A 14,474-nucleotide genomic window follows, 5' to 3' on the forward strand; every position below is an offset into this window, starting at 1 on the left:
ACCTTGGAAGAGTGGCACTGGCCATGAGGAGGCCAGGGGATGTCCAGGGGAACAACTGGTCTTGCTGCTAAAGCCTGAGGCAAAGAAGACATTAAGTGCCTCAGCCTTTACCTCTTCTCTTGTCACCAGGTTTACCCCCACATCCATTAAAGGATGATGAGTCTTCTTAATCGTCCTTTATTAAAGTGTTTATATAAACGGTTTTTATTGTCTTTGACAGTAATAGACAGATTGAGCTCTACCAGCGCTTTGGCCCTTCAAACTTTGACCTGCACAGTCCCATAACATTCCGGACACAGCTCCAGACAAACTGACAGCATGCATGAGAAGGAAGCACAGAGGAGGTGGAACCTGGCAGCCTTCCATCCCCTGCCCTTCTGTGACTCTGTGCTGCAATTCCATTCAGCTGGTTACTCCTGTATTATCCAAACCTTCCTGCAGCTCCTCATGCCTCTGTCTTGTCAGAGAAAGCACAATCACATGAAGGTTGAGCTGTCTGCCTGCAGATGTTAACAGATGACAGAATGCAGCATCCATGTGGGAGAACCTTGAGAAACTGCAGGATGTTGCCTACGGAAACATCGTGGCATTTACAAGGAGAAGAGCCCAGTCCTGCACCAGAAGAACAATAACCCCACACATCAGGGCAGACTGGGACCCTGCTGAGTGAGCAGTGCCCAGGAGGAGGAGGGCCTGGGAACCACGAGGGATGCCATACGAGCAGTGGTGCTGCTCACCAGGAACCAGGCCTGCTCCCTACAGAGCTGCCTTACGAGGACCATGGCCACCAAGAAGATCGGAGTTATCAGACTCAGCTCAGATCCTGTGAGATACCACACGGACAAGGGTCTACAGCCAGCAAGAAAACAGGTACAGGTCTGGAAGTCACTAGGACAGCCTAGTGTGGAGAGCAGCAAGGGCTGTGACAAGGCTGAGAGTCCCAACAGGACCCAGGGCTTTGTGTCCATGGCTCTGGCTGTTGTCTCTGCCACTGAGGCCTAGGAGGAGACAGCTTATCGGTAAAGCACCAGGGCCTCATTGCCTCCTCGCCCCCACCCATGAACCAGGCAGGGCTCGTACCATTCTCCTGCACTTGCCCATGCACATCCCCATCTCCTCCTGCCCCAGAAAGAGCCCTGAGCAAGGTGTGACAGGAACAGGTCTCTCTTCCAGGGTTCCAGGGGTCAAGGCCTGACTCTTGTGCTTGATGAAATTCATCCAGTTTCCAAAAGGGACATCAGGGTCACCTTCACATTGCCTTTGTCTCCTTGTCCTCACTGCCTCCAATGCTCTGCTCTAACGAGCTCCAAGGGAGGTTGTGTCAGTGCTGGCCCTCAGGGGGACACTGCAGGAAACTTGCCTCTGACTTGGACTTGTTGAGAGATGTCTTCAATTGTCTCTCAGTGCCTGAGGTTCGTGGGCTCCTCAGCAAAGCCCCCCGAGGGGGATTCCAATGCCTTGGGCTGGGCGTCTGGTGCTGAGCTGGGCCGGGCTCGTGGGACAGAGAGAGCTCGTGGCAAGAGGGCCGTGGTGCAGAGAGACAGCTGTGCCCAGGAGCAGCTCCTGTGCACAGCGCAGCAGGGCTGGGGGCTCTGACCGCAGCTGGCATGGGGAGAGGAGAGAAGGAGAGAGGGCTTGGAGGCAGTTGGCAGTGGGAGGATGCTGAGAGCTGCCTGCAGGAGAAATCTGCACAGCCCTTGACAAGGTACGTCTCTGGCTGCAGGGCCATGCAGCTGCACGTCCTGGAAGGGTCTCCTACTGGGTCTTGTTTCTGGGAGGGCAGTGGGCAATGCAGTAGGCTTTGGGGGTCCTGCTGGATGGCACTGCGAGGTGAGGAAGTCTGGCAGAAGCCCCTTGGAGTGTCATAACCCAGCTGCCCATGGTCAACCAAGATTGGAGTGGCCAATCCTCCTCCAGATACTGCAGGGGATGCAGATGGGATAGTGGAACAGGCCGGCCTGCAGATATTCATGTCTGTCTGTGGGGTGTTCTTCTGGTCGGCAGGCTGGTCTCCAGCAGGATGCAGCTCTCTCATGGCATCCTTGTGTTATTCAGGTGCCCCAAGGAGAAGACACCTCCGTGCTAAGGCCATGTCCGTCCTGTTGGATGGCTGTCTGTGGGCACCTGGAGTGAGGCCTCTGCAGCCCTGGTGAAGAGGGAAAAGCTGAGATCCTGCTCACGGAAGACCAGGTGAGGATCCTGTCCAGCTGCACTTGGTCCGGGGCTTCTCTGCTCTCAGCTTTCGGTAGTTTCTTCTCAGGGGAAAACCGAATAGATGGTTCTTCCTAAACATTACAGGCGTAGCTACCAGAAAATGAAGGAAATATATGTCCCTTGTTCTACACAATCGTTGGATACTTTCCTTGAAGCAACACTGCAAATCTTCTGGTCTGACCAGTGGACTGAACTTGAGTTTCCCCCATGTTCCTGCCTCCCTCCTGCTGCACAGCAGGAAGGACTCCTCTGGAGCCCACAGCAGCCCCTGCTCCCAGTGCCACTCTCAGCCAGCACCAGCCGCAGCTCAAGCAGGAGAGCTGCAGAAAGATTCTCCTGCATAGAGAGAGGCTTGGGCTGGGGGTGCTCTGAGGCTTGCAGTAGGTTTTCCTCAGAGAAGTCTGTTTTAACTTTTTTCTGCCTTATCCTCTTCAACAGACAGCTGTGTCCAAAGTCAGGAAATGCCCAACAGCAGCTCTGTGAGCGAGTTCCTCCTGCTGGCATTCGCAGACACGCGCGAGCTGCAGCTCCTGCACTTCGGGCTCTTCCTGGGCATCTACCTGGCTGCCCTCCTGGGCAATGGCCTCATCCTCACCGCCGTAGCCTGCGACCACCGCCTCCACACCCCCATGGACTTCTTCCTCCTCAACCTCGCCCTCCTCGACCTGGGCTGCATCTCCACCACTCTGCCCAAAGCCATGGCCAATGCCCTCTGGGACACCAGGGCCATCTCCTATCAGGGGTGTGATGCTCAGGTCTTTTTCTTTGCCTTTTTGATTGGAGCAGAATTTTATGTTCTCACAGTCATGTCCTACGACCGCTACGTTGGCATCTGCAAGCCCCTGCACTACGGGAGCGTCGTGGGCAGCAGAGCTTGTGCCCAGATGGCAGCAGCTGCCTGGGGCAGTGGCTTTCTCCATGCTGTCCTGCACACGGCCACTACATTTTCCCTGCCCCTCTGCCAAGGCAATGCTGTGGACCAGTTCTTCTGTGAAATCCCCCAGATCCTCAAGCTCTCCTGCTCAGGTTCAGACTACCTAAAGGAAGTTGTACTTCTGGTTGTTAGTGCATGTTTAGCATTTGGCTGTTTTGTTTTCATTGTGGTGTCCTATGTGCAGATCCTCAGAGCCGTGCTGAGGATGCCCTCTGAGCAGGGCCTGCACAAAGACATTTCCACGTGCCTCCCTCACCTGGCCGTGGTCTCCCTGTTTGTCAGCACTGCCATGTTTGCCTACCTGAAGCCCCCCTCCATCTCCTCCCCATCCTTGGACCTGGTGGTGGCACTTTTATATGTGGTAGTACCTCCAGCAGTGAACCCCCTCATCTACAGCATGAGGAACCAGGAGCTGAAAGCCACAGTGAAGAAACTGACTCTAGTTGTATTATTTATTTTGACACGGTTTCCCGTAGGATCCTACTGGACAAAATGTCCACCATACAGCTCAATAAAAACATCATACGATGGGTGAGCAATTGGCTAACGGGCAGGGCCCAAAGGGTTATGGTAATTGGAGCTGCGTCAGGCTGGCGGGCGGTCACCAGTGGGGTCCCTCAAGGCTCCATTTTAGGGCCGGTACTTTTCAATATTTTTATAAAAGATCTGGATGTAGGAATAGAAGGTATTTTGAGCAAGTTTGCTGATGACACCAAACTTGGAGGAGTTGTGGACTCGAATGAGGGTGGAAAGGCCTTGCAGAGGGATCTGGATAGGTTGGAGAGCTGGGCGATCACCAACCGCATGAAGTTCAATAAGAGCAAGTGCCGGGTCCTGCACCTGGGACGGGGAAACCCTGGCTGCACATACAGACTGGGCGATGAGACGCTGGAGAGCAGCCTAGAAGAGAGGGATCTGGGGGTCGTGGTAGACAGCAAGTTGAATATGAGCCAGCAGTGTGCCCTGGCGGCCAGGAGGGCCAACCGTGTCCTGGGGTGCATCAAGCACGGCATCGCTAGTAGGTCAAGAGAAGTGATTGTCCCGCTCTACTCTGCGCTGGTGCGGCCTCACCTCGAGTACTGTGTGCAGTTCTGGGCACCACAGTATAAAAAGGACATGAAACTGTTGGAGAGTGTACAGAGGAGGGCTACGAAGATGGTGAAAGGCCTGGAGGGGAAGGCGTACGAGGAACGGCTGAGGTCACTGGGCCTGTTCAGCCTGGAGAAGAGGAGGCTGAGGGGAGACCTCATCACAGTCTACAACTTCCTCGTAAGGGGGTGTCGAGAGGCAGGAGACCTTTTCTCCATTAACACCAGTGACAGGACCCGCGGGAACGGGATTAAGCTGAGGCAGGGGAAATTTAGGCTTGACATCAGGAGGGGGTTCTTCACAGAGAGGGTGGTTGCACACTGGAACAGGCTTCCCAGGGAAGTGGTCACTGCACCGAGCCTGTCTGAATTTAAGAAGAGATTGGACTGTGCACTTAGTCACATGGTCTGAACTTTTGGGTAGACCTGTGCGGTATCAAGAGTTGGACTTGATGATCCTTAAGGGTCCCTTCCAACTCAGGATATTCTATGATTCTATGATTCTATGATTCTATGATTCTATTTACTTAGTAAGGAACTGTCTATCTCTCCTTTCTAGTTTAACTCAAGTTAATCTCAGGCAAGTTGTGACCCTTAGGTGTAGCATTTGTCCTGGTTTCAGTTAGGACAGAGTTAATTTTCCTCCTAGTAGCTGGTAGGGTGCTATATTTTGGATTAGGATGAGAACAGCACTGATAACATGCTGATGTTTTAATTGTTGCAGAGCAGTGTTTACACCAGGCCAAGGACTTTTCAGCTTCTCGCTCTGTCCTGCCAGCGAGCAGGCTGGGGGTGCAGCAGGAGCTGGGAGGGGACAGACCCAGGACAGCTGCCCCAAACTGGCCAAAGGGGTATTCCATACCATCTGACGTCATGTTGAACAATTTATATGGGGGTACTGGCCACGATAGGGTGGCCGGCTGCTTGGGGATAGGCTGGGCATCGGTCAGCGGGTGGTGAGCAATTGCATTGTGCATCACTTGTTTGTACACATTATTATTATTACTATTATTATTATAATTAATATGCATAGTCAGCACAAAGCCTTTTCCACGTGCCTCCCTCACCTGGCCGTGGTCTCCCTCTTTGTCAGCACTGCCATGTTTGCCTACCTAAAGCCCCCCTCCATCTCTTCCCCAACCCCGGACTTGGTGGTGGCAGTTCTGTACTCGGTGGTGCCTCCAGCACTGAACCCCCTCATCTACAGCATGAGGAACAAGGACCTCAAGGAGGCCATGAAGAAACTCTTTGGATACATGCTTTTTTTGAACCATTAATTTTCACTTGAGTTCCAGGTTTATTTCAGAAATAGGAAAATATTTTTTATTATTTGTCTTTATGAATATTTTCTCCAAGTTGTGGTTTTCATTTAAATAAAGTTATTCTTAACATTCTGCCTGTTATTTTTTCTAACTTACTTTGACCCAATAGTCTCATGTAAAACTGGGCTTCACATGTAGATAAATACAGTAAAGAAGCCAGGAGAAATTCATTGTTATCAGCTGCCGTCTCTTCCCATCTCCTGTGCAGCTGGGGGAGCAGCCCCAGCACGCAGGAGGGGCTCAGGGCCCAGAGCCCAGCTGCCACAGGGAGGAGCAGCCCCGCTGGCCCTCGCGGCTGCCCCTCACTGCCCGCTGGGCTCTGCCTCTCTGCTGCCTTCGGGTCGGGGCTGCTGCTTCCCTGGAGCCATGGCCATGGCCAGCAGCAGGACGTGGCCTTTCCACTGCTGCTCTCTTCTGGCTTCCTCACAGTTTTCTTGTGCTCTTGTATCTGTGTTAGTCTTGAGGTCTCATGTACCTTGGTGACAGTCCTGCTGTCTCTGCAGTGACATCCCTGTGGCTGTAGGCAACAGCAGGCACTGTGCAGCCCTCGGTCACAGCTGGCCTCCCTGCTAGCACCACAGTAACACGAGAGGCTGCTCAGGGCAAACCCAGAAGCCTGGGCACCTCTTCCAAATGTGCTATCAGGAATAGAGCCAAGGGGTTGCTCCCTGCTCTTCTGTTTTCTGGGCTTCTTCATGGAGCAAAGGACACAGGCTGAAAGTCCCAGGGTGGTCTGTGAAGGAACAAAGTGATGGACCAAGAGCTCAATTTGTGGTGGCACTTCCCCAAGCAGACAACAACTGGTCTTGGACTTATCAGCACGGGACTGTGCCTCCTGCAGTGGGTCTGATGGCCGATGCCAGCCTGGAGAGGAATCTGGAGCTGGCAGGAGATGTCAGGGGATCTCCAGGGACAAGGAGCTCAGTGGGTTGTGAATAGAAAACTTCATAAAATGAGTGACCATCCAAAGAACAGTCTGGTAAAGGAAAAGTCAAATCTGAGGGGACCATGTGCTAAGGGGGATGCACAAACCTCCTCCAGTGAGATGCCACTACTGCAGGGGAAGAGGGGAAAGTTGGAGAGCCACGTGGGACCTGCGGGCAAGAGTAGTGTGTGCAAAGCATTTGGGGATATTTGCAGGGGCAGCGTGAGCCTGGGAGACAGCAGTGAATGGAGCCTGCAGAGCGTGAGCCTGTCCCAGGTGGACTGACCAGAGCTCAAGTGCTCAATCTGGTGTGAGCAGGCAGAGGAGAGCTCTGCAGCCCCAGGGCACGCAGCAGCCCCAGCAAAGGAGTCTGGCGAGTGATTCCTTGCAGCCCTGGGGCAACAGCAGTGACCCCATGAGCTGGGTCTGCCTCCCAGCCTGCCCAGCACGGCCCTGCAGAGTGCCCCCGTGCCCTGGGCACCACAGCCCCCTCGCTCTGCAGAGCAGCACCGCCAGCTGGGGCTGGGGCTGGGGCTGGGAGGGCGCTTCCCCTGAGTGTCTTCCAGGCCAGCTTCAGGCACATGGCTTCGGAACGTGAGCGTGTTCTTTGCTGTGTGCAAGGAGCTGAGAGACCGCCAACAGGCACGGGGCTGGAACATTGCCTGCAAGGTCCCTCTTGCCCTAGCACCTCCCAGGACCGGCACGGAACTGGCTCCCGTGCATCAGAAGGTCTGGGAGCCCAGCAGCAGTGCCACGGGCTTGAAGGGTCACAACCAGATCACTTCTACGTGGGCAGGTCCTGGGCCAAAAAGGGGGTGTTTTGTAGGTGTGGTATGAGGAGCTCAGAGGTGCCTCAGAAATTCCTAATCTGTTTCAAAGTCAATGTCTCTAAAGCGGATTGTGAGTTGAGCTCTTTCTGAAGCAGCTGACAGGTCATCCCTTGAGTCCTGGCTGGGATCTGTGCCTTTAGGCTCACATCTGCCAGGGTCCATGATAGGCCAGCAGAAGGCACCTGCTTTGCACACAGTTTGTGAGATCCTCTCTTCCTAAGTATTGGGTAGGCCCCGTAGAGGAAGAGGTCTTGGACAGGGGTCGTCAAGTCAGAGGTGTCAGCTTTTGCCTAAAGTCATCCTTCAGGACTGCTTTCAGGTCTCTACAAAGAAGTGGCCACTGCCTCCAAGATGCCAGGGGCAAACTGAAGCATGCATGAGGGCCTGGGAGAAGTTACCCTGGATCCATAGGAGCCATTCTAGATCCAAAAGCTGGAGGCAGGAAGCACAATTTTAGGGTGGTGCAGAGCTGCTGGGCACATTGTGCAGGGTGCTCCTACAGCCTTTGTGTCCTTCTCCGTGCTGGCTTAGGAGCTGCTTCTTTCTCAGGAGCAGAGTAGCCAACCGAGGTGACACACATACTCTGAGTTCATGAAAGCCATCAGAAAGCTGCCCCTGAGAATATGACTGATATGGGGAAGTGAGGAGAAGGCTGGCCAGGAGAGATGTGAGATTTGGAGGAGGGAAGAGGAGCTTGGCCAGCAGAAGCTAATGATTTTGGAGAGGTAAGAATGCTCAGGTAATGTCGATCCAACCATAAAACTGACTTAAAGCAGTCATGTGAGACCCTTGCCCTATTTTAACCAGTAACATTAATACCTAAATCTAAATGCCACTGCACACCCTGACAGGAATCCACTGCTCTAAATTTTGACCACAATATCCCTTGAGGACAAAATAAGTCCATAATACCTTTTCCCTTACCTTTACTGTCTTGCTCACCCTGATCCCTGCCTTTAACACAAGCATTAAAACGCTCTATTTAACCCAAGCCTTCTTGCAGACCTGAACAAAATGCTAAAGCAAAGAGCTTGCACATACCCTAACCACAGACCTGACACCCCAAGCACAACACCAAACCCTCCCACTCAATATTTGCTTAAGCTCTCACCCAGAAATGTTCGCCGTAGTGCCTAATGCCATACATAAACAACTAACATCCAAACCCTGTCCTCCTGTGCATTGTTTAATCTCTAACCCAGAAATATGAGACCTAGTCCCTAATTCCATTCAAAAAAATCTAACACATAAAGCCCCTGTACCTGTGCATTAACCTCCTCACCTTCAGCCCCTCTCCAAACCCTTAACTTAAGGTGCTTGGCCCCTTGGGGCAGGGCAGGAACTGTGAGACTTCTCTGCAGCCACATGGCATTCAGAGATGGATGTGAGGGGCCATGGATCTGATCAGCTTGTGGGCCACAAGGAGGAGATGGGTGGGAATGCTCTGATGAGCTCAGCTCTGCCTCAGGATGTCCTGCCCCAGCAGGAGGAATGTGACCGTGGCAGTGACTGGGAGGTCACTTCTGTCTCTGCAGCTGATAGGGCAGCAGCAGGAACGTGTCACGCAAAGGGACTGTGAGGTCCCTTGTGTCTGGAGGTGGCAGGTCAGCCTTGGCTTCTCCCTGGGATGTGCACTTTGGGGCTGACATCTGCCAGTGGCCCTGCTAGGCCAGCAGAAGGCCCCTGCTTGGCATGCTGCCTGTGGGATCCCCTCTGCCTCCATCCCCAGGAGGACCCAGACAGAAAGAAGGCCCGCAGAGGGCTTGTCCTGTCCCTTCTGCTTGAGGCCAGGACTGGACAGCAGGAGGCCCAAGGCTTGGCTGTGTCTAGCCAAGAAGCTGCAAGGCCAGCAGCAGGCCCAGGCCTTGGGAGATGCTGCTGAGGTGACTTCTGTGTGCTTGGCTGACAGGCCGCAAGGAGCCTGATGGGTTGGGATGCCTCCTTCAGGAGTGGTTTCCACCCTGATGGAGCTTTCTTTGGTAGTACGAAAGAGCAAGAGAGAAAAAAGTGCCACAAGGTGCAGCTTGGAAGGGTGGCACTGGCCACAAGGAGGAGGAAATATCCCGCAAAGGGTCTTGCTGTGGTGCCAGAGGTCACTGAAAGAGTATCTGTGATCACACCATTGCTTAGTATTTTATAGAACAGCTGATGAGGGTTGAAGAGACATGGGTGAGATGATGGAAATGCCGGGATGAGAGCAAGGCGGTGGACAGAGATGGCTGTCTGCAGACTTCAAGGAAATAGGGCAAAGTGTGGGACAGCATAGGAAAGCCTGCAGAGGAGAAGGCAGAGGGTGCTGGCAGGAATGGGAGGCCCCAATACCCCTGACCTTTTTGTCCCTTTGGCTAGAGCTTCTGAGGAGACGAGATAGAGTCATTGCAATGGGGCCTCACTGCTTCCTTGATACCCTGTGCAGGGGTGGGGAGGTGTCCTAATGAAGTTCTTCTCGTGGCATCACACTGCCCACCACATCATACAGACCCCAAGAAGAGCCCTGAGCCAGACGAGGGGGTGCAGGATCTCCCCTCCCAGGGGCTGTGGTCAGGCCTTGGCCCTTCTGCTTCAACAAAACCAACCAAGACTTTTCTCAGCACAGCGCTTTGCCTGTCTGCAATCATGGCCTGCAATTATGTGCCCTAACAAGTCCCTGGGGAGGCTTTGTTAGGAACAGCCCTCAGTGGGGCCCATTAATACTCCAAGTCACTTCAACTTATCCTTCTGACTTTATTTTCTCAAGCAGTTGCATCATTCTCCTCTCAGTACCTGAGTTTCATTGACTCAGCACCAAAATACACCATGGAACTCATTAAAACAGAGAAAGTCCTAAGCAGCCATATCTCTCCCACAGTTTTCTTCAAGTCTTCAAGACTTGTGTAGCTAATTGGAGAGCTTTCATGGTGTAGTTAAGGAGGAAGATTTCAAAGAGCATCTAATAGAAATCTTTCCTCATTTTAAAGGCTGAATTTTGTTGTATTTCAGTTTAGAGCATCATTGTCCTATAGATACTGGTCTAGGGTTTCTCCTTTGGAGCCCTGCCTAGGGTAGGAAAAGCAGGGTTTTTCCTATGTAAAAAGAATGAATAGGAAACAATGCTGCAATTTTCAAACCAAAAAGAAACAAAGTTCAAGTTCCTCATTTTGTTGCCTCCAGTGATGTTTACCTTCCCAAAAGGATGACTGTACATGATATATTTTACACTGAGTAATAGGAAATTTAAAATAATTGTGTTAATATTAATCCACATCATACTAATCCAATGAGAAACGATGAGTTTCTTGCTAAGGAAACCATTAGACAGACTGCTGAGAGATGGGCGAGCTGGAACTCACTGAAACTCCAAGCAGCAACTGGGTTGGTGAGAGCGGTCTGAATGATCCAAGAGTAAGGGGAGGGCAAAGCAGGAGAACCATGGGAAGTGCATAGGTGCAGACAGGCAGCTGGAAAGGGGACATTCAGCAGGGTCTGTGTAATCAAGTCAGGTTTTGTACCTGTAAAATGAGGGAGCACATCATGATAGACAAAGCAATGACAATGCAAGTACAGGTGAACACCAGTATTTCTTCTCCAGTGCTGAATATAGATCATGGAAATTAGCATTTCTTCATGATAGAAATTCCACTTCATGTGAGACTTTTTATGGAAGGGATTGAATCATTTGAGCTGATGAGTAGTTGTTTTATTAGTTAAGTACTAAAAAAATTACTGGGCATTGAGGCAGAGCTTTGCTGTGTGACCATAAGCATAACCAGGGAAAACCTCCTGATGCCCCGTTGTGTTTTTGGCACTTCCCTGGACCAGCAGATGTCAGAAAAGACCTGCAGGAGACCGGAGCCCTTAGGGAAAATCAGGTGGAGCCAGGTGGAGTTCCCAGGGCACCTCCACTGCCAGCAGTGGTCTTTGTCCCTGTAACTGCAGCCCAGCCCAGCACAGGAAAGCCCTTCAAAGACAACACCCTAGTTCAGTGGGTTCCTGGGATTGACCTAGATTTGAAATGGCCTTTGGAAACCTGAGATACTTTCCATTATTCGTACTAGACACCTAAACATCCATTTACCTTCCTGGGTCATCTTTAGCAAACTCAGGCTGAAAAACTCAAGTATAGCGTGCTTCAAATGGCTGAGGCAGAACCCATCAGCTTGCCCCACTCTGGGGAATCATCCCCTTCCAACTAGGGATATGAAAGTGAAAAATGTGAAAGGACCTTTCAGGTCAATGCGCAGAGTAAGGGAAAGTCACGCATATTGTGCTGGAGTAGCAGAAGGCAAAAAACATTGCACTGTGCCTCAGAGTAATCAAGGAGACCTAATCCAGTTCATCTGTGAGATAAAGCAGAGTGAAGGACATTGAGTTGTGTCCTAACATGAAGAAGGATGTACATCACTGGTGAAGGAGCTGTCTTTTTGTGCCATCACCAATGCAAATTACACAAGAACTACATCAAATAAAGGTAAGCTGTCCCACCCTGGCCCTGTCACACCACGGGGCAGCAGAGGGACCTTTTTCACTTTCAGCCTCTTCTTCAGAGAGGCTTTGCCCTCTCCCTGAGCACCACGGGGCAGAGCCTGGCCCTGGATGCTCCGTGAGCGCCGTGCAGGTCCTGGCAGGCTGCGGTGAGGGGACGAATGCCCTGGGCCCCCTTCCTGCTCTGCCCAGACCAGCAAGGGCCCCGAGCAGCCTCGTGTCCCCTGCCCCTGCAGCTCTGGGCTCCCTTCCCCAGCCCTGGCTCTGCAGCACCAAGCCCTGCTGGGAGCCCTCCCCTGCATGCTGCCACCGCTCCCTGACGCTGCTGGTGCCCTCTGCCGGGCACTGCCCAGCCCAGCCCAGCCCCTGCCCACCTCTCCCCACCTCCCGGACCTCTCCCCAGCCCGGCAGCCCAGGCTGGGCTGGCCCCAGGCCAGTGCCCACCGCAGGCTGCTGCAGGGCTCTGGGCACGGCCAGCACAGCCCCAGCCCCTCGCAAGGCACCGCAGCTGCTGGCACAAAGGCGGCTCTGGGCCTCCCCAGCAGCCCCCGCGCTGGGGCCAGCCACGGCTCAGGAGATGGAGGGCCGTGAAGCTGCAGGAGCCCTGCTCTCCTGCCTGGGACATCCCCAGCACAGAGTGCCTGTGCCCCGCAGGGCCAGCCCCGCTGCCCAGGCCAGCACAAGAGGCCTGGCCCAGGCACAGAGCACCTCCAGATTCCTCTCCAGGATGCCATTTGCCATCAGACGCAGCACCACTTGCACACTGCCAGGCCAATGAAAAGCCAGTACTTTTTGCTGGGCCATAGGCAAGCAAGAAGGCAGCTCCCAGTGCAGCCCTTGGTCCTTCACTGATCACTCTGGGGTTCTGATCCATTGTGAGGCCCAGAAAAGCAAGAGGTCTGTTTAGGAAGCAGCTCCTTGGGTGTATTCCTGAAACCAGGTTTGCAAGAGGCGTGCACAGATATTGAAGAGATGCCAATGTAGGGATAACAGGACTGTCACCAACATACATGAGATCTCAGGGCTTACCCAAATACAAGAAGCACAATGTGGAAGGAAAAGAGAGCAGCAGTGAAAAGGCCACGTCCTGCTGCTGGCCATGGCCATGGCTCCAGGGAAGCAGCAGCCCCGACCCGAAGGCAGCATGGAGGCAGAGCCCAGCGGGCAGTGACGGGCAGCCGCGAGGGCCAGCGGGGCTGCTCCTCCCTGTGGCAGCTGGGCTCTGGGCCCTGAGCCCCTCCTGCGTGCTGGGGCTGCTCCCCCAGCTCCACAAAAGATGCGAAGGGATGGAAGCTGAGACCAATGAATTTCTGCTCAACTCTTTTTTGTCTTTATCTAAACGGGAAGCCCACTTCCATAAGTACATGAGATACTTGGTTCAAAAATAAAATAGAATGATACACACATAAGATAGTAAGTAGATCATTACTGAATGAATATCACAAGGTTCAGAAAATAGTATAAAAGTAAAGTAAGGCTGTTCTAACACTTATTCAGAAAACAAGAGAAAAAAAATGTGTTCTGTTATGACTTTGCGCCCATTATTAACGATGAAGAAGCACGTATCCAAAGAGTTTCCTCAATGCATCCTTGAGCTCCTTGTTTCTCATGCTGTAGATGAGGGGGTTCATGGCAGCAGGAACCACAGAGTACAGAACTGCCACAACCAGGTCCAGGGCTGGAGAGGAGATGGAGGGGGGCTTCAGGTAGGCAAACATGCCAGTACTGATAAATAGGGAGACTACGGCCAGGTGAGGGAGGCACGTGGAAAAGGCTTTGTGCCGGCCCTGCTCAGAGGGAATCTTCAGCACGGCCCTCAAGATCTGCACATAGGACACCACAATGAAAACAAAGCAACCAAATGCTAAACAGACACTAACTACAAGAAGCCCAACCTCCCTGAGGCAGGCATCTGAGCAGGAGAGCTTGAGGATTTGAGGAAGCTCACAGAAGAATTGATCAAGCTCATTACCTTGGCAGAGGGGCAGGGAAAATGTAGTGGCCGTGTGCAGGACAGCATTGAGAAAGCCACTGCCCCAGGCAGCTGCTGCCATCTGGGCACAAGCTCTGCTGCCCACGAGGCTCCCGTAGTGCAGGGGTTTGCAGATGGCAACGTAGCGGTCGTAGGACATGATGGTGAGAACATAAAATTCTGCTGCAGTCAAGAAGACAAACAGAAAGACCTGTGCAGCACATCCTTGATAGGAGATGGCCCTGGTGTCCCAGAGGGCATTGGCCATGGCTTTGGGGAGAGTGGTGGAGATGCAGCCCAGGTCGAGGAGGGCGAGGTTGAGGAGGAAGAAGTACATGGGGGTGTGGAGGCGGTGGTCGCAGGCTACGGCGGTGAGGATGAGGCCGTTGCCCAGGAGGGCAGCCAGGTAGATGCCCAGGAAGAGCCCGAAGTGCAGGAGCTGCAGCTCGCGCGTGTCTGCGAATGCCAGCAGGAGGAACTCGCTCACGGAGCTGCTGTTGGGCATTTCCTGCCCTTCAGCAAGGGCACTGCAAAGAAGAAAAAATACAGACTGTTAGGGGAATTTTCCCTGAGGAATACTCTTTTCTTTTCTCATTAAAGCCTTCACATCATCTTTCTTTCAGGGTTACCTTTGTGTCTCTCCCTGCTTGTAGCCCTGCTTTGTGCTTTCTGAGTGTCCTGTACTTAGCAGCCACCTCTGCCCATCAGCCCCCAACGCGCCACCTCTG

At 53.0% G+C, this 14,474-nt stretch overlaps 2 protein-coding genes across 2 annotated transcripts; one reads left to right on the plus strand and one right to left on the minus strand.

Annotated features, from left to right (window-relative positions):
- Positions 1 to 780: 780 nt before the first annotated feature.
- LOC136787632 (olfactory receptor 14J1-like) lies at positions 781 to 5,513 on the plus strand. The gene is made up of 3 exons (XM_066984944.1): positions 781 to 870; positions 3,057 to 3,679; positions 5,330 to 5,513. The coding sequence occupies exons 1-3, from the start codon at positions 781 to 783 to the stop codon at positions 5,511 to 5,513; spliced, it is 897 nt and encodes a 298-aa protein (XP_066841045.1).
- A 7,805-nt stretch (positions 5,514 to 13,318) lies between these two features.
- LOC136787633 (olfactory receptor 14C36-like) lies at positions 13,319 to 14,251 on the minus strand. Its single transcript, XM_066984945.1, has one exon. It carries the CDS (start codon positions 14,249 to 14,251, stop codon positions 13,319 to 13,321), a length of 933 nt encoding a protein of 310 aa, XP_066841046.1.
- Positions 14,252 to 14,474: the final 223 nt, after the last annotated feature.

This window comes from Anser cygnoides, chromosome 30 (assembly GCF_040182565.1).
Source record: "Anser cygnoides isolate HZ-2024a breed goose chromosome 30, Taihu_goose_T2T_genome, whole genome shotgun sequence".
NCBI lineage: Eukaryota > Metazoa > Chordata > Aves > Anseriformes > Anatidae > Anser > Anser cygnoides.